A 19415-nucleotide genomic window follows, 5' to 3' on the forward strand; every position below is an offset into this window, starting at 1 on the left:
TACTCCTAGAGCAGGAGATACCTAGACAATATTATTATTATTCATTGTTGAACAGGAGACTGGATAGTAGTGCTAGAGCAGGAGATACCTAGACAATATTATTATTATTCATTGTTAAAAAGGAGACTGGATAGTAGTGCTAGAGCAGGAGATACCTAGACAATATTATTATTATTCATTGTTGAACAGGAGACTGGATAGTAGTGCTAGAGCAGGAGATACCTAGACAATATTACTATTATTCATTGTTGAACAGGAGACTGGATAGTACTCCTAGAGCAGGAGATACCTAGACAATATTATTATTATTCATTGTTAAAAAGGAGACTGGATAGTAGTGCTAGAGCAGGAGATACCTAGACAATATTATTATTATTCATTGTTGAACAGGAGACTGGATAGTAGTGCTAGAGCAGGAGATACCTAGACAATATTACTATTATTCATTGTTGAACAGGAGACTGGATAGTACTCCTAGAGCAGGAGATACCTAGACAATATTATCATTATCATTCATTGTTGAACAGGAGACAAGATAATACTCCTAGAGCAGGAGATACCTAGACAATATTATTATTGAACAGGAGCATAGATATTAGATACTCCTAGAGAAGGAGATACCTAGACATTAATATTGTTGAACAGGAGCATACATATTAGATACTCCAAGAGCAGCAAATACCTGACTGATATTATCATTCAATTACGATTATTTAAATAGGAGTCGACGTGTGCGATCATCGAATTATCATGGTTAATCCGGCGAAAATATCTGTATAATGTTCACGCAGAAAATCACGTTTTTTGTTGTTGCCAATTTCTTGGGATTTTTGATACTTAGAACTAGGGGTTCCACCGAAAAAAAATATTTTCACAAAGCTGCTCAATTCCGCGCAAACAGCACACAAAATTGCGTAAGTTTAGGAAAAATTAGCTTTCAGTGGAAACCCTAGTTCTAAGCTAATCCGCAAAAAAATCACTAAAAAACCCACAGCTTTCTTAATAAACACTTTACAGTGAACCGATAATTCTCTGTCAGGAATATCTTTGAGTGATAAGCTGGGATCCTAACTTAAAATATTAGTGGTTGACATATATCAATAGTTTTTTTACAGTTTGATGTGCCAACTTTTCCACGATATACCTTGGTAAAGTCTGGAGGTGGATTTTTCCCTCTACAAAGGTTTGAGAGTGCCCAGACTGCATTCCTCGTCATCGATAGACGGTTAGTTTTCGTCAGGAGGATTAGAAGAGGTTCAAGGATACCCTAGTTTAGATAAACAATACAGAATACAGACGGAAAGTTCTCGTAAAAAGGATTAGAATGTATTATTTAACTGAATGAAACTGTCGGTATAAAGATTGAAAATTAAGAATTCTTACAACTAAAGAAGAAGAGGTCAAAATTCTGTTATAATTTACATTTGAAGGGACTGTAAGCTGTAACCGTAATTTCTAGTGACATTCCATTAGTAGAGTTGCATGTCGATTTACAACTTTAAAAATTTAAAACTTTGTTTGATCAAGGATTCGTAGATATTTTTTATATTGCGGTAAATTAATTGCCAGAAAACCGTGCGAGTGTACACTAGCACAGAGAGTACAGTGTACACAATAACCTCGAGTCTCCCGGCACTCAATCTTCAGCTATACAAATGAGGGTATCTACCTCATCGTCCGGACAAAGGTTTAACAGGAACCGTTATGAATCAGACATGCAACTTTGGAAGGTTACTTGAAATTACGCTTACAGTCCCTTTCACTTGAAAGACATTAAAATATTCAAACCTGATCCAACACGTAGTTTCTGCAGTCCGGAGAATCTCCAGCAATGTTTCCTAGAGCCCAGATAGCTTGCTCCTGGACGTCCTCCTGCTCCGAGAGCAGAAGAGAGACGAAGATGGGAACTGCACCGGCCTCAATAACCTTCCGGGTCTGCATACTAGTTCCGGAGGCAATATTTGTCAAGGCCCAAGCAGATTCAAACTATAAAGTAAATGTAAAAGAATAATAATTAAAATACAAAAATACTAGAATTATTGAGTAAAATTTTCTATTACAATCTTAGCTACTATATTGTGCTTTGAAAGTCGCCTGCTTTTAAAACAAATTTCGCGGATTTATCTATTCAAACTATAAAGGCATTTTCAAAACAAGGCGACATTTTTTCCGGTTAAAATTGACCATTTAATAAATAATAATTAGGTCATGTGGGTTGCTATACAAAAGTTGGACCCGATTGGTTCTTCCGTTTTGACATTTATTGGAAACCTTTACCTGGAGCATAGAATTGTCCGTAGTTCTGAGAAACTCTACGAATCTTGGAATTATCCCTGTCTGTATAACCTCATCTATAGGAGGGTTCGGCTCACGAGATAGCAGTTTTCTAAATATTAAATGAATTATGATGGGTAAGATAATAGAAATCTTAAGAAGTAAGAGAGGAGAGTTTAGCTAATCTTACAAACCGTTATCCACTATCCAGGATATCAAAAAATTAAATTTTTTCAAATATAACCAATGTCCAGGATCAATTTCATTTTGATGCGGATGCGGATCCTGTATCCGTCCCGTTAAAAAACAAAAAAATAGTCTTAATAATTCTCTTCATCAAAAACAAATTTCCGAAATTGTCGTCTTTCTTTTTAACTTTTGTAATTGGTTCAGAGCTCACCCCCCCCCCTTAGTTAGTTCCCATTAAAGTGTTTTTGCAAGAGCACGTTTTCACCCGATGTTATGGTTGATGTTTTGACACTTAGATCTGGATTGATCCGGATCTTGGATTACACGTATTCATGCGAAACCGGATTATTAATTAATTCGCCAAGTTGCTTCTATGTACAGTGTACGCTAAATATTTTCCCGCTTTCCTTCACGTACAATAAATATATTGCAAACATAGATTCAAGAAAGAAAAAAGATATTATAATATTAGATCGACAATGTTCAAGTTACACAACATTACTTCTTATCATATATATTTCAGAAGATTCTAGATAAAAGATGACGTAATCGTTAAATTCAAACCGAATTAATCACTTTAATTTTGATATCAAGATCGCGTTACGGATGTATTTATGACGTTCACAGTAGGGGACGTCCCATGTTTGTTAACAGTACGGATGAGAAGATTTCGGCTCTGGGCAATCAAAATAACCCTGTGCCTTGAATTCTATATTTACTATTTATTTACCTAAATTTTTGCGTAGCTTCCAGCTGCTTTTGAACCTCGTTACTGTAGAGGTCTTGAACCATCTCCGGCGAGATGACACCGTGCAACATTGCAATTACAGCAGGCTGGTCAGGCTCCATTCCACTACTACTCACATTATCATCCTTCACAAATTAATCAAAACAAATTAGGTCAGTTCCGAACCATTTAAATAATGCGTAACTAAACCCAAGTAGTCTTAAATGATTGATCCAATCTAAACCTGAACATTCTCCGTCCCGACGTTTCTCCGCTTGAAGAGCTGTTGCTCCCTCTTCTGTTTCCTGAGCTGGATCCCCTCCTCCTCCCTGATCCGCCTCATCTCCTGCACATCCATACCCTGCACCAACAAAAACTTATTTAACAACGTTTCTCAAAGACAGTGATCAGGATCCATTTAACAGATTAAAAATATTAAAATTTCTTACTTGTCGCAAATTTTTATGCTTTTGCTTAATAACCCATTCAAAGATTACGAAGTTTTAATAATAGCTCATTAGTAAACAATTGAGATTTGTATTTGAGATCAAACAGTAAATATTTAACAGGTTTTGGTTGGCATTATGCCCTTTGGATCCGGATTAAGGATTTATTCATATTTTTTAAAACTTCTGAGTTCAAATTGAAAGAATATTTATGATATTTGAGGGGGACGGGGGTGTATGTTGAAAGAAATATGAGTTAGTAACATCTGAATATCTATGAATTGACCTCAAATTTCTAAATGATCAATTTGATAAATATACACGTAGTAAGAAAATGGAGATTCAAAAATAAAATAAAACCACGACAGTGTAGATATTAGACTATTTTCCAGGATCTAGACAAAGTAAACATATTGAATTAAAGCCGATTTATCATTTATAAGTAGTATGTATTATTTTTGTTGACTCCTTTTCTAAATCCTGTGTACATCCTTCTATAGTTAGTAATACATCTTAACTCTCGATCTGTATGCTGTAAAGTAACCTAAATATGCACCCGTTTAAACACTTGTTTTATTTTAGAGGTTACAGAGTACATAAACAATATTTGTTATTTTATGCATTGTCAAATAATTTTCCTGGTTTTTATAGCGAGCATGTTTATGAGCGTTCGGCTGCGACATTTTGCCTGAAATAAATGACATTATTACATGATAACTTGACGAGAATTAGTTTTGGTCACGAACACTGAACTAGGAGAAGGAGGAGGGTGAGAGGAGAAGGACAAGGAGAAGTAGATTGAGGAGAGATAAATACAAATACTAGAACACCATGAGAGCAAGCTGTCTGGAATTATCATAATTAGGAGTAAATTCAAGTCTTTCCCATCCTAAGGAAACCCTACCCAAGTACCCAAATCATTAGTTAAACTAAAAGAATCAGCAAAATCACTCTTATGGTGTCTTTAAATTACAAGAAAACGCCCTTAACGCATGTTAACAATATCTTAGTCAAAAATCAGATAATTTCGAAAAAGTGCCCCCCCCCCCACCTGGGCCCCCTGTCCCCATTCCTGCTGATTAAATGAAGTATAGTACTCATATCATCCTAAGTACTAGATGTAATGTATATTAGTTGATAAAGTAACTCGTCTAGAATACGACTGAATTCAATAAAAGCCTATAATTGAACCGGAAAGAGGTTTTAGAAAACTAAGTGTACCGTATTACCACCTAATCTTTAATCTGAATATTGAATTAAATGTTTAATATCGTCTTCCAAGGACAGCGAAGGATGAATTAAGCTAGTGTTTAACGAAGCTAGATCACATGGCGTATTTTCTTGTCCACTCCTTTGCGCAGTCGTTGTACTTGTTCATGTCCGTCTTGTATAGCCTGGCGATCTCAGGGACGAGGGGGTCGTCGGGGTTGGGGTCACAGAGTAGGGAGCAGATAGACAACAACACCTGGATAACAATCGCAATAACAACAACAACAACCAAAAACACTTTATGAAACTTAAACAACTACACAATTTACAACTTTCCAAAAAACAACTTTCAAAATATATTATTTATTATGGAAAATGACTTTTTTTTTTAAAAAAAGGAAAAGTATCAGACCACTTATGAAAAAAAAACCTAGATAAAACAAATCGTAGCAAATTCTTTTTCTTTTAGACATTTTGACCTTTTTTTTAATATACAGGGTGAGTAAAAAAAAAGTTTGATCAGCGGCGCCTGGTGCAATATAGTACCTTTTTGTGCAACTCGCCTGTATTTTGTTTTTTTTTTCTCAATATTTTTTGAAATTTTTTGTTGTTTTCGGTATTCCAATGACTAAAAAAAAATCCACGAACCCTTTTTTCTCTCAAAATCAAAAGATCAGAAATGCAAAAATGTGTATATGAATTATTTAAAATCACAGAAAATTCGCAAAATTGTAAAAAGAAAATTTGCAATTTTCAGTTCTGGTCTAATTTTAAAGGAAAAGTTTGATTTGTCTAGTTCCTTTCTTCTTAGTATATTCTAAAATTTTAAATATACGCTGTCCAATTTAAACCTGATGAGCCATCGAAAAACAAATTTTCCTTAAAAATTATTATTAAATTATTATTAAAAATTAGGTTAGAACTTCAAATAGCAAATTTTCTCGTTACAATATTGCGAATTTTCTATGATTCAATCTTTATATAGTTTTAGATTTCGATTGAACTAATTTATATACACATTTTTTGCTTTTCTTAACTTTTTATTTTGAGAGAAAAAAGGTTCGCGGATTTTTTTGGGGCCATTGGAATACCAAAAAAAATTAAAAATTTGCACAAAAAAAGGTATAACAATTTAGCACTGGCGCCACTAATCACACTTATTTTTGACTCACCCTGAAGATATTTTGGGGTAACACATTTCACCATAATTTGGAAAGATTTTTGAGGCTTTGGGGAAAAAAGAAAGATGAGATAGTAACCCCTGTTATTTTCCTTCGGCCTTAACTTATACTCTACCTGTCAAGAATCATGCAATTCCCCCCCCAATAAAAAATATTTGTCCCAAACATTAGGTTAAAGCTAATCAGGTGTATAATATTAATTTAAAAATCAGTGGAGTAATGATTTTCCTTAAAAATAATCTCGTTTCTTTAACACAAGTGCAATCTTAAGAGATTTTATTTCACTTGACTTAGTAATGAAGAAAAATGCTAAGTCTTGTGGATTTATTCTTTTTTTTTTTTGGGGGGGGGGCGGATTGGAGAATCAAAATATGAAAGAAAACAATTTAGGTCCCATATTTCAGTTCGTCAGAACGTTGAACCCCCTCCCTCTTCTTTCGTTCACTTGAGGGGAGGGGGGAAGACAATGATAATCCCCCAATAATTATTCCCCCCCCCTTCTCATGGCCAATAAGGGCACTAAATAAAATTTGTATATTACCTTTGAGACAGTGAGAGCTGGGGACCACTGAGACCTGAGAATATCTAAACAGATCGCACCGTTACTGTTTATATTAGGATGATAGATACGCGTAGTAAACGCAAACTTTGGAGGCTTGAAGGGGTAGTCCGTCGGGAAGTGAATGTTGAGGAAGAATACTCCACCCTCGAACGGGGATTCTGAAGGACCTATAACAAAAAAAAGTTTAAAATCTGATTCGCTTCTTACAAATAAATCTGGAGTGTATATTTTCTAGACATTTTTTTTCTCCCCCCCTCCCACTTTAAAAATATTTTTTTTTCCCTTAGAAATTATACATATTAAATTTTCTAATGGTTTTCTTCGCTAAATTAGGAAAAATAAATGGTTTTTAAATAATAAATATAAAAAGCTGAATCGGGAAAAATCGTCTTTTAAGTTTTTTATTTTCTCAATAAAGCACATTTTGATGAGTTATAAATTGAGGATTATTACCTAGGATGGTTGCTTGCCAGTGGAATGGATCGTCTCCGACAGGTCCAGCTGAGCACTGAGCAGGAGGATCATTTGCAATATCTTTCAGTTCTTTGTTGATTCGTTTAAGAGCCATTTTAATTACTTTATCTGAAAATTTTAGGATAACGAATATTTTTCAATAATACAATAAAGACAATTTGTCAACGTGTGTGCCGAAATTAACAATGATAACATGAATTCAATCATAGATTTAATTAGATTAGAAATTCAAGGCGCTTCGCGCCCTTCTTTCTAGCCTTAGAGGGCGCTTCGCGCCCATCTTCTAAATTAATTAGCTATCAATTTTATACATGGATCTCCTATGAAATACATTGGTCATGTGGCCGCGGCGCTCGGCCCAGAAATTGTCTTAACCTAACCTTACCCTAAAAAAAATAATAATTTTGCTGAGCTATAGTGGCTATGTAAAAAATTGATAGGAGGGGGGGGAGAATCCTAAAATCGTTTTCTAGAACAGACCCCGATTTTATTTCCAAAAATATTTGTGGAAAAAATTTGAAATATAATATTTTTTACCCACACAAGAATAACCTATTATGATGATTCGTCATAAGAGCTTCATAATTATGCCAGTAACGATGAGTAAAAAGCCCGAAATTGGGAGGCTTGCTTTCAACTCTACCATGTTCCGTATTCAGCTGATAACCTACTGTCCTACTTAGCAAGAGGCCTTTTTCACCTTAAACACTATCAAAATCAAGGAAATTTTAGAAAAATAACGCATTTATGACAAACAAGATCACATAAGTCTTCAACAATACGCTGTAGAGGACTTAAAACTATACTAGAATTCCTCCGAAATGTGAGGATTTGATGCAGCTGGAGCAATGACCAGTCTCTCACCCGTCCCTCCTTTCTCCAAGTTTCCTCCTAAATGTCGTCTTTTCGTTGAACAGTTGGGAATACGTAATAAAAATTATTTTTTCGGACAAATTCAGATCATTGGGGAATAAAAGCGATCTAATTATTTCATATTTATAGGAACACAAAACAAAAAAAATTAACTTTAGAGATTTGCTTGCCTTCAGTTATTTTTTTCTTACAATTGATACACGACAGTTTTGTAATTTTAAACCTCTGCATCATTTCCATAATTATTCATTGGCCGAATGAGGCTTATAAAGGTTATTAACCATTTAAAACAGTGCAGCAGCTAATATCCTTATTGTGGTAGTCTCGGCCGACTCGGCTAGGCCTGGTACGCTAGGAGTTTTTACAGGGGGGGGGGGGGCACAAAAGTAAAAACTAGCATTGATAAATAAGTAATTGGGGCCGGCGTGAACTTTTGTTACATGCAAAGAACTTTATTAGGGTCAAAGTTAATGAATGAACTTTGAAGACTGATTAAACTAGATATTTTGCCTGTTTTCCCTAGAAGTGCAGTTTACGGCGAACGAAATGTTTCACGAAAAAATGCGAAAATTTTCTTTCGGCAAACTTTTTTGCGAAAATGATAATAGCGAAAAATTCGATAAAGAAGCGAAATTTCGCGAAAGAAAAATGTCACGAAAAATATGTTCGCAATAACCATAGGTATGGACGCTGTATTTTGTCTTTTCAGTTCTGAATTATTTTGCGAAATTTTCGTATTTCTTATTTCGCAGTTTTTTCGCGAATCTTCGTGAAACAAGCGAAAAAATTTTCGAAATCGAACGAAATACGAAAAAATGTGAAAATGTTCGCGAAACGATTATATTTTTTCGTTGCAAACCCAGTGCTATTCGTGCTATTGAGAAGCTATATGTTTGAATCAAAAGAAAAAATTTAAATACAAATAATTTTATTGTTAAAAAAAAATTATCCATTTTATTTTAAGTTTACAACATTATTTTTAATTAAACCTATTTAACATTAGTCTTGACAAGTTATTAATCTAAATACAATCTTAAAATTTAACACACTATAAATAAACAAATCCAATGATAATGATAATAAATTTAAATCGTGTAGAATTTTAATACAGGAGGAATAAGGTCAAAGGTTTTCAAACAGCTAGGATTCTATATTGGTTAAAATTTTATTTGTGATAATCACAAATTTGGTAACGGGTTTCTTATAAATACAACAACTCATATTAAATGATAAATGCAATTAAACTTTAACAATTTTTGAGACAAATTCTGACAATTAATAGTAGATAAAAGTTACAAATTTGGCAAATTCAGAAGCATAAAATACGCAATAAAGCATTTATGGTAAAAATGGTGCGATGATTTGACAAAAACAATTATGAGCAATTAGATTATATAATATTTGATAGCTACACAATGGAACTAATGTACCATACTGTATATATTGTGAGAGTCCGCGACAATTTAAAATATTATAGAAACCCTGCACCCTGAATGACAGTTATTTGGTATACGATTGGTTTACGATACGATTGGTTTAGCTTTGTGCCCTTGTAGCTCCTATAATTTAGTTCTTAAAACCTGATTGAAAATTATTTGGTATAAATATAGTTTACGATACGACTAATTTAGCTGTGTCCTTGTAGCTCCTATAATTTGATTTTATTGTTTGTAAAAAACTGCATGAATTTACTGTACTGTGTACATCCCAAGTACATATAGTGAATACAGTAAATACAGTACGTAGAGTAAATACTTAAGGTTACGCAATGAACCCAACAGGTTGAGCTATCCATAGCGTAGTCAACAAATGACCGGTCAACCTGCTGACTGGTCAACATGCCATGAGACACTAATGATCGGTCAACTGGCAATGAGCTGACACAATGACCAGTCTACCCAAGAATCATCTCTGACTGGTCAACCGGCCATGAGTTAACATCAAGATTTGAATGCTCCACTCTGCGCCGCCTAAAATATCAGCAAAATTTTAGTTTGTGTCATTTAAATCAATAAAATTGTTAGAAAAAACAAAATCATGAAAAAAACTCAGAATAATATAGCAAAATTAAATTAAATCAAAGTTTTATCCAAAATAATAACAACAATATATAATATATATATATAAATGATAAAATATAAAATCAAGATCAACATTTCCTTCACCAAATCTAAATGTAAAAATTGTACCTTGGCTATGAAGTCCTTGACCGTGCCCTCGTCTAGTTTGGTAAACGCTTCTGTCTGTGTGACTGCTGTCATATGGTTTAAACTGAACTTAAAGCAGAACTCCTCTAACTCCTTTGCCTGGAAGAAAAAAAATCATAAACGAAAACTCTTAAATAAATATTATAATTATTAACAATTTAATTCAGTAAAATTGGGCTATTATAACAATTTAATTCAGTAAAATTGGGCTATTATAAATGGTTCCAACTATACAGCTGTATTGTACGTTGTCTAGAGAATTTGAAGAAACAATCATGATTATAGTCGCTGTTTCCACATTAAACTTGAGGATCATGTACAAAAGACCAACAATAAGAATGTAATCTGCTGAGAACTCAACCCCTTTCCTGCTGTTGATTTTGTGTAATGTATGTAATTCGCTCCACTCCAATCTAGCCCTAAGAAAAAGGACAAATTTTAACGCTAAAATACACATACGACTGTTTTCGTTTATTTTAGGGATGTTGATTGAAAACATGTAAAATTCTGATCTAAATTTGATGTGTCTGACCTGATATTTGATTGCTGTAGCATAAAGCATAGCCACGTTCTCCACAGTAATCCCTTGTTTAATAATCCTCTCACATCTTCTCTTCAACTGCTGCTCGCAGTAGGAATTGGCTAGGTCTAGTAAACCTAAAAAAATAAAAATATTTCAAATTATAATTAGAACTTTTCTAGATTTTCTTCAAATCTGAAACGCGCACTTCTCTTTTCGATCAAACAATCATTTTATGTTTGCAACCTGATGTCGCAGATATTCTATTGAACACTGATTTCTAAGTTTAAGTTTGAAAGGTTTACATTATCAGGTTCCTAAGATATATAGACTTGAAATACAATTGTTATTTCAAGAGCATATCAACGATTATAGACGAAGTAAAATTCTGAATATGGCCAGGTCAGGCTACCTGCTAATGGGAAATCTCATGGAAAATAAGTACGGGAAAACAGTGGAAAATGTGCCCAGTTTGCAGGGCTAACGGACAGAACGTTATAGCTTAAGATGTATGATAATATATTAAAATAAGTAGCAGGTGGGCTAATTTAGATGAACCCGAAATTGAAATATAAATGCAAATTATTTATGCCAGACTTAGTTCAAATAATTGAAAATGCCATTAATGATTTTACAAAGAAATAAACCATCCTCAGCACTGGACCTGTGTCCTAATAGGGGATGGATGGGTTGGTGGATGTCAACCTTGAGACTCGGATTACTCAGGTCCCTGAAAATCCCAACACCCGGTGCGCTTACATCCAGGGTTCAAAAATAGAACATTCAAAAAGACGACCCCTGGCGTGGTTGTACAGTATAAATGTAATACCAGGGGGGGGGGGGGGGTTAAAGGGTAGCAGTACAAATAGAATAAATTAGGCTCTGTTCAGTGTTCAGTGTATAAAGGTAAGATAAATAAATGACTAGTTTAGTCATTTGCACGTTTAAACTTTGGTCATTTGGACGTCAAAACTTTGGCCATTTGGACGTCAAAAGTTTGGTCATTTGGAAGTCAAAAGTTTGGTCATTTGGACGTCCAAAGTGAAGTCGTTTTGACTTCAATAATTAGGTCGTGAGGACGTAAGAATCCTTGCGTTAAACGTCCTCAACACCTAAAATATGACATCGCCGGACGTCCCACTGGTAATTATTGACGTCCTCATGACGTCCTTAGGACGACTTCTGGTTTCTAGGGTAAAAGAGTATGGGAAACATGTGCCATCCCAGCAATATTGTACCTTGGACTAGGTTTAAACTCCAATCCCATGTTAATGACTCTAAATCAAGTAAAACTATATGCCAAGTCAGGGGCGGAAATGCTCAATTGGGTAACAGGTACAAAAACCGATATGGATTTAAATATGATGTCTGCCCACACTGCGAATCAAAGGGCCTCAATATTAAATTAACGAAGCAACATGTTATCTTTGAATGCCCAGTAGTTGCCATAGCTCAGAAGAGATTTATACATTTCCAATTTTCTGTCTGAGTACAAGGCCAAAGGCGCAATAACTAATGTACGGGGTTTTACGAGCTTATCTTAGCGGGAATGGTTCCACAAAACAGACCTAATGATAAGTGGTAAAAAGCTGGGTAAAATGATTGAATCATGGCTTACAGCAATCCACAAGCCACCTGAGTAACATGCATTCCAAGCTTGGTTTAACTGTTAAATAATATAAGCTTATATCTAAACAGTTTTATGAGGTTAGAACTATTCCAGTATACTTACCTGTCTTTATTTAGATATCATTTGGTAAAATGGAACGATGGCATCTCGGAACTAACAAAAATGGCTACTTCAAAGGTCTCCCAGTAAGAATAAGGCATTATACAGGTAAAAATATATGGCTCAACTTTCCCTGGTAAAAATTTACATATTCAACCCCAGCGGAGGTGTGTAGCCCATTCTGTCAGTGCTTTTTAAGCATCCTTTTTATTTTTCCCCTAGTATCCATGCTTTACTGGCATACACACTGAATCCTTAAAATTCAAGCCAGGACTGAACTACTAGATCCCATATAGCTAAGGCAAGTGGAGGAGCTCAACCCTGTTTTCATTGTATTTCAACCTTTAGGTTGTTGTACTTTGTCTGTAGGTTGATCCTCAAGCGGTAAATCCATTTCAATATAAGATTGTAAACCTACCTATAGCATCCTCAGGCGGTAAATCCACCTTAATTTAAGAGTGTAACCCTACCAATAGCATCCTCAGGCGGTAAATCCACCTTAATATAAGAGTCTAAACCTACCAATAGCATCCTCAGGCGGTAGATCCACCTCGTCTGTGTAAAGGTATTTGAGGAAGGCCCTGTATACTGGATAGGTAAAGTGTCGGATATCAATACATCCTTCTATACTTCCTTCCTCCCAGTGCTCCTAAATACGTACTTTTTCATCTTTAAAACAAAAACAAAAATTTTTGTTTGAGGGGGGGGGGAAATATTTGAAATTCTAACCTGAAACATGGATCTGAAATGTTCACAACGAATCTTGAGAACGGCTTTGTGCGCATGAATGTTCTTGTTGTCAACGAGGAACTGAACGTCAGATGTGGTGGAATCGTCGAAAGCCATTCTTAGGCTGTCGTGGACGCTTGGACCAGAAGTGACCTTTTATAAAGACGGGTTAAAAACATTAAAGAGCAGATATGTGGGTGAGGGTGACCTTAAAATGGTTGATTATCATTAAGATTCCAATCCCATGAAAAAGTGAAATGGACGAAAAATAGAAATATATCTTTAACTTTCATTCAATAATTGTTTACCCAACATGTCATGTTTTTTTACGTCTAAATCTGCGTGTGTCCAAAAATATAAGAAAAAAAATAACTGCAGGGTGGCCAAAACTTTTTTGAACCCATCCGTACAAAAATCCGTACATTTTCAGAAGAAATCCGTACAATCCGTACAATTTTCGAAAAACAATCCGTACAATCCGTACAATTTTTTTTTAAAAAATCCGTACAATCCGTACATTTTTTTAAACCAATTCGTACATTTTTTTAAAGATCCGTACATTTTTTTTAAAAAATCTGTACAATCAGCACAATTTTCGAAAAAAATCCCATTTTTGAAAAAAAAACATTAAAATTCAATTTTTCATTCATTGTCTTTTGTGTTCAGTTCATGTAAGAGGGTTATAACTTCTTCAGCAAGAATCAATCTGTAAAAAATTGGCTTCATACATATATACAAACTAAATACTGGGTACATGATACTAGGTGCATGATACTGGATACTGGATACATGATACAGGGTACATGATACAGGATACATGATACTGGATACAGGATACTGGATACTGGGTACATGATACAGGATACTGGATACTGGTAGATACAGGATACAGAATACAGGATACTGGATACAGGATACTGGATACTGGATACTGGATATTGGATACAGGATACTGGATACTGGATACGGGATACTGGATACAGGATACTGGGTAAATGATACTGGGTACATGATACTGGGTACAGGATACTGGAACATCTTCTTGAATAAGCAATAAAATAAGTACTTATGGAACATATTCTCAAATAAACACTTCTTGGACATATCTCGAAAATTATGAATGAATTTTGATTGTCAATTGAAACATTAATCAATCTAATATTATTTAGAATGCAGAAAATAAGTTAAACTAACTTCATTTTGACGAGAATTTTTTTTTTATTTTCATGAAAAATTTGCTGAAATGAGTGAAAATTTAAAAAAACGGTGTATTTTCCAGGATAAAATCCGTACAATCCGTACAATTTGAAAACAAATCCGTACAATCCGTACAATTTTAGGGTAAAAAAAAAATCAATCCGTACAATCCGTACATTTTGGCCACCCTGTAACTGTTAAAAAGAATAAAAATATCTACCTCGGTTTCCATTGGGATATAAGTGACACTAGGGGTTGCAAAGCATGCAAAAACGTCATGCAGAGATGTGAATGGGGTCTCTGTTGGTCCAACAACACTCTGACCCCGGCATTGACCCCACATGTAACAGCGTGAATCCTGAATACAAATTTTAGTAAAAATTGTTCGTCTTTCATTCGGTTCAGCCGTTTGGCCAGGCATAGCGAATATAAATAAATATAGATTACGATTGTAATCCTACTTTTTTGCACAGTTTTTCATTTTCAAAAATGTCTTACTTTCTCTAGTAAAAATACTAAAATAATATAAAATAAAATGTAGATTTTAAAGGAACATGTTTTTTCCTGCTAGTTTGTTTAAATGCAAGATAAAGTAGTATTTAAAGGTAATTGGACTGAATGTGTACCTTTTAAGTATTTTATGCTTTATATCCAAGAAGCCAAATATTTTTAATTTTACCCCCCCCCCCCACAGGAGCTCCTAGGCAGGGTGGGGGGGCACATATTTGCCCCCTAGATTTATTTCTATTTACGACCTTGTTGTTACCTGTGTGATTGCAGCAGATATATGATTGTAATGAGTTGCTGCTACTTCAACTATTCTACCCAGATCATCTCCGACCTTGATCGGAGTACAACTATTCGCTTTGTTTCCTAGATATAACAGTTTCCATTATAGCTTCTTTTATGAAAAGCCATTGAGAGCATTGAGAAATAAAAAAATTCTAATATAAAACTGGATAGTATTTTTTTTGTCCCGATTCGTGCATAAAATAAAATCTAGAGTCGTAACTTCGCACTAACAAATATAATTAGAGTGATATCTTGTTTATTAGCGTACCTAAGCCGAAAATAATATATTCGTTTAGACGATGTTCAATCAAACCTTGCAATATTATGATGTGTGACATTGTGAATTAATCTCTTAACATCTTTTAATCGAGATAAAAATGTTTCTGACCTTACACCGAAACTACTTTCATTTTTAAATTATGATCTAATATAACTGTGTATTATTACCTGTCCCAAGTTGACCGTAACTATTAGCTCCCCAGGCGTATAAAGCTCCCTCGTCACTGACCGCCAGGGTGTGTGCGTATCCACATACTACACTTGTTATTACAATACCCTACGATACCAATGGTAAAACAGTATGGTCCAAACAAAACTAAAAATCAAAAAAATTGGAACTGTAGTTTTAAATATTTTTTTAAGTTGAAACACGAAAAATAGCATATTTATGCATAATTTGAATGAATCAGTCAATATTTCTCTAACATAAAATTGACATAAAGTTGGTTTTACGATAAAAAGTGTAACTGTAATGTATGATAAGACCGTACGAACAGCTATTTGATTTCCAATGAATGATGAAGAAAAATTCGAGCAATTGAATTGCGAAAGGAAATGATTTTGCAGTGAAAAATAAAAAAATACTTTTTTAAAGAAGAATAGCAAATTCAAGTAAACACTTCCCGGCAGCTAGAAGTACAGTTACCTGTAATGCAGTAACCCTACAAGGAGTTAGCTGATTAATATTGTTCCCTAAACCAAGCTGACCGTTCCCGTTGTATCCCCAGCCATACACTTCGCCGTTCTCTAATACTGCCATACTACTTGTCTGTCCACAGGTCACTGCTATAACCTTCCGACCGTTAAAAGGAGCGCTTACTTTCCTGAACAATCAGTAGAGGTCGATATATTTCAAGTTTAACCAAGAACGTCCCGGTCCGTTTCATTCCGTTCTATTACATCCAGTTTAACCAATCCCATTTTATCCCATCCTGTTCCGTTCCCTTCGGTCCCCTCACGTTCCTGTTCTCTTCCCATTCCGACCCATTCCATCCCGTCCCATTCCATTCCGTCCCGTCCAGTCCTTTCCCATCCCAATTTCCATCCCAATCCTTTTCTTCCCTTCCTATCTCCAATACCAATCCATCTTATTAATTCTAAGGCAGTCTAATTCTATCGTTTGAAGCTTGTACCTGGGTGTAGATTGGTTTGTAGTGGACCCTGATCCAATCTGCCCGCAGTTATTTTGACCCCAGGAGAATATATCTCCGTCTGATGTTAGACACATGGAGTGATGAGATCCACAGGCTACAGATACAACCTGGAGATTAGGAAACTAAATGGTGAAGTATCTAGGGGATCAGAGAGATGAGTGGAATGGCGGCTCTGGTTCAGGAGCGGATACAGGGGAGAGCTGTGGAGAAATGGTTGAAAGGAAAATTGCTACCCCTAAAGCATTGGGGGAAGCAATGGAAAATTAAGAGAATATTCTGAGTTGGTTCACCCCTAGGAGATCCCTGTATCCTCCCCTGCTATGGTTCTATTTTCCCAAAAGAAAAGTTTGAAGGTAACAAGGAAGAATTAAAACCTATAAAGAGTTGAAAGGATGTCAAAAGTCAGTAAATTCTAGATTCACGGGACACCATATCAATGGAAAACTATAAATGAAAAGAGCAATGCTTAGATTTGTCTTATAATTTGTCCCTAGAAAACTAAAGATAAAAGGATTGAAGAAGAAAATCTTAAGACTAAAGTGAGATCAAATATTTTCTTTTCAAGGAAAGTTTTGTTTGTCTTAGTAATTAAACAACATTACCTTTCTTCCTGTAAGAGAGTTCTGTATTAAAGTTGGTGAAAGACCCTAGGATTTAAATCATAAAATATTTTAAACTAGTCGAACGGATAGAAGTGGACTTAACAACAATGGCATCCGGTCAACCCAAAACCTTAAAAAAGGACTTAGTCCCCACGCAATAAAAATCAATTTTTTCTGTACCCGCGGCTATGGGTGATTTCTGGGGCATAACAGCTCGTTTAAGGCGAGGTCCTTGGTTCTAGGTCAGGTGTTGAACATTTTTAAAGAAATATAAATAAAAAAATATTCATGATTTCCTGGTTGGTAGATCCGTTTCCTAGTTGACAGTATCCGTTGTGACCCCAGGAGTACAACTCACCACTCTCAGTGTACGCAAGTACATGAGGACCAGAACCGTACGCAAACCCAACTACTTTCTAGATAACAGTTGTTCAAATTATACTTTCTGGATAACAGTTGCTTAACTTCTGATTTCTAGATAACATTTATTCCAATTATACTTTCTAGATAACAGCTGTTCAAATTATAGTTTCTAGATAACATTTGTTAAAATTATACTTTCTAAATAACAGTTGTTCAAATTATACTTTATAGATAAGTTGTTCAAATTATAGATAACTGTTGTTCAAATTATACTTTCCAGATAAAAGTTTGAACGTTCAAATTATAGTTTCTAGATAAACAGCTGTTCAAATTATACTTTCCAGATAACAGTTGTTCAAATTATAGTTTCTAGATAATTGTTCAAATAATATTTTCTAGATGAATAGTTCTTTAAATTATACTTTTTAGATAACATTTGTTCCAATTATATTTTCTAATTAGTTGTTAAAATTTATACTTTCCCAAAACAGTTGTTCAAATTATACTTTCTAGATAACAATTGTTCAAATTATACTTTTAGAGAAAACATTTGTTAAAATTTATACTTTCTAGGTAACAGTTGTTCAAATCATAATTTCTAGCAGTGCTTAGAATCCCTTTAATTTTGATGCGGATACGGATCCCGGATCCGCACTGGAAAAAAATGGATCCGGTCCCGGATCCGGATCCAGATCATTTCATTAAGATTTACTGAATTTTGTTTCAAAAGTTCAGATTAGGGTTTTAAGAGTAAGAAAAGTTTTTTTTTGCAGTTTTTGGTTGATATTTTACCCCTTGCGGATCCGGATTCAGGAAGCCAAAATCTTGCGGATCCAACGGATCCGGATCCTAAGCACTGGTTTTAAGATATTTGTTCAAATATTAGTTTCTAGATAACAGTTATTCAAATTATAGCAAATAGAAATTTCAAAATCTTCAAAAGTAAGAATGAAGACGACAATAATTACTGATCATAACTTTTTCATAAGAATTTACTATTTCAACTTTTAATTCAAAAGATTGTGAAAAAAGAGAGAAATTTTATTAGCTTGAAAAACTTAAATCTATGATGTTTCCATAACATATATCCTCACAAATGAAAGAACACACCTTGTAGCAGAGAGGTTCTATTTGTTTGGGTTGAAGGGATGAATGCATATCTCCTTGTCCTAGACAACCAGCTCCGTTAGAACCAAGAGCAAACACCTCGTCATCCCTCGTCACTAACAGGGCTTCGTTTCCTAAGTTACCTAGACAACAAGAACTTTAACAGACCCTCCACTTGAGGAATGACATGTTAGATTCACAAAGGTTATAACCTTCTAAACAAAATCGTGGAAAATATCGTAGTTTTCCTGCTAAAAAAGTATTGAATTCTGACAATTTCTTTCTTTCTCTCCTGTAGCATAACTCTACAAGTTAGTTCTTATATAGAACAGTAGTCAAAAATTATCAATATATTTACCAACAAGTCGTTAACATTAAAAGACTTTACGTTTAAAAAGAATGATACCACAAAAAGATCTGATCAGTAATAACAAGATTATGAATCAAATCAAATCAAATCACAAAGGGCAGGGATGATAATGGACTCCAGTAATGGATTGGAGGTTCAAGTCCTTTCCTTGTCCTGGTTTTCAATAATATATGTTTTTTATTCCAAGATTACAGGTTTCTGTATATCAAGTGAAAAGCCAAAAAGAGGGTCTTACCAAAGACACACGCGAGCCTAATCTGTGCCGCAAACTCTCTGTCTAATAAACTGAAGATTGTCCAGTTGTTCAACTCCATCATTCCGAATCGAGCCTCAAGCGGAGCACTAGACATTTTACACTGCGTGCGGTACTTTTGTAATAATAATAAAACCTAGAAACGTCTCTGAAAATATATTTAAATACAACATGCACA

At 34.7% G+C, this 19415-nt stretch overlaps 3 protein-coding genes across 4 annotated transcripts in view; all 3 read right to left on the reverse strand.

Moving 5' to 3' along the window:
- LOC111718287 (importin subunit alpha-7-like) overlaps positions 1-4693 on the reverse strand; it is a 10108-nt gene extending 5415 nt beyond the window's left edge. Inside the window, 7 exon segments of the mRNA XM_023493833.1 lie at positions 389-490; positions 1145-1267; positions 1789-1986; positions 2278-2386; positions 3194-3336; positions 3435-3551; positions 4275-4693. Coding sequence (XP_023349601.1) covers positions 389-490; positions 1145-1267; positions 1789-1986; positions 2278-2386; positions 3194-3336; positions 3435-3551; positions 4275-4340 — 858 coding nt within the window. The 5' untranslated portion in view covers positions 4341-4693.
- A 9-nt stretch (positions 4694-4702) lies between these two features.
- Positions 4703-7194, reverse strand: LOC111718286 (ubiquitin-conjugating enzyme E2-17 kDa). The gene is made up of 3 exons (XM_023493832.1): positions 7042-7194; positions 6568-6755; positions 4703-5101 (listed from the first exon to the last, which is right to left on the reverse strand). Exons 1-3 carry the CDS (start codon positions 7154-7156, stop codon positions 4961-4963), a joined length of 444 nt encoding a protein of 147 aa, XP_023349600.1. The 5' UTR covers positions 7157-7194; the 3' UTR covers positions 4703-4960.
- Positions 7195-9571: 2377 nt separating this feature from the next.
- Positions 9572-19405, reverse strand: LOC111718283 (RCC1 and BTB domain-containing protein 1). Of its 2 annotated transcripts, none has more exons than XM_023493828.1 (14): positions 19220-19405; positions 18618-18757; positions 17441-17560; positions 17145-17189; positions 16522-16649; positions 16035-16212; positions 15557-15665; positions 15084-15190; positions 14538-14675; positions 13121-13273; positions 12914-13040; positions 10675-10799; positions 10125-10241; positions 9572-9905 (listed from the first exon to the last, which is right to left on the reverse strand). In XM_023493828.1, the coding sequence occupies exons 1-14, from the start codon at positions 19332-19334 to the stop codon at positions 9876-9878; spliced, it is 1632 nt and encodes a 543-aa protein (XP_023349596.1). In that variant the 5' UTR covers positions 19335-19405; the 3' UTR covers positions 9572-9875. The 2 variants fall into 2 exon arrangements, with proteins under 2 accessions (XP_023349596.1, XP_023349597.1); XM_023493829.1 differs by lacking the exon at positions 9572-9905 and adding an exon at positions 10511-10561 and having other exon boundaries at positions 10207-10241.
- Positions 19406-19415: the final 10 nt, after the last annotated feature.

Source organism: Eurytemora carolleeae, unplaced genomic scaffold, assembly GCF_000591075.1.
Source record: "Eurytemora carolleeae unplaced genomic scaffold, Eaff_2.0 scaffold36, whole genome shotgun sequence".
In the NCBI taxonomy this organism is placed as follows: Eukaryota; Metazoa; Arthropoda; class Copepoda; order Calanoida; family Temoridae; genus Eurytemora; species Eurytemora carolleeae.

What these genes read in the sequence shown, in the direction of transcription:
- LOC111718286 (XM_023493832.1), bottom strand. Translation starts at nt 7,156, where the DNA reads ATGGCTCTTAAACGAATCAACAAAGAACTGAAAGATATTGCAAATGAT. An exon ending in CTGGCAAGCAACCATCCTAG is followed by an intron (nt 6,756 to 7,041) that starts GTAATAATCCTC and finishes TTTTTGTTATAG; the next exon opens with GTCCTTCAGAATCCCCGTTC. An exon ending in CAGCTCTCACTGTCTCAAAG is followed by an intron (nt 5,102 to 6,567) that starts GTAATATACAAA and finishes ATTGTTATCCAG; the next exon opens with GTGTTGTTGTCTATCTGCTC.
- LOC111718283 (XM_023493828.1), bottom strand. Translation starts at nt 19,334, where the DNA reads ATGTCTAGTGCTCCGCTTGAGGCTCGATTCGGAATGATGGAGTTGAAC. An exon ending in TATCTGCTGCAATCACACAG is followed by an intron (nt 14,676 to 15,083) that starts GTAACAACAAGG and finishes ATTTGTATTCAG; the next exon opens with GATTCACGCTGTTACATGTG. An exon ending in ATTTCAGATCCATGTTTCAG is followed by an intron (nt 13,041 to 13,120) that starts GTTAGAATTTCA and finishes GTACGTATTTAG; the next exon opens with GAGCACTGGGAGGAAGGAAG.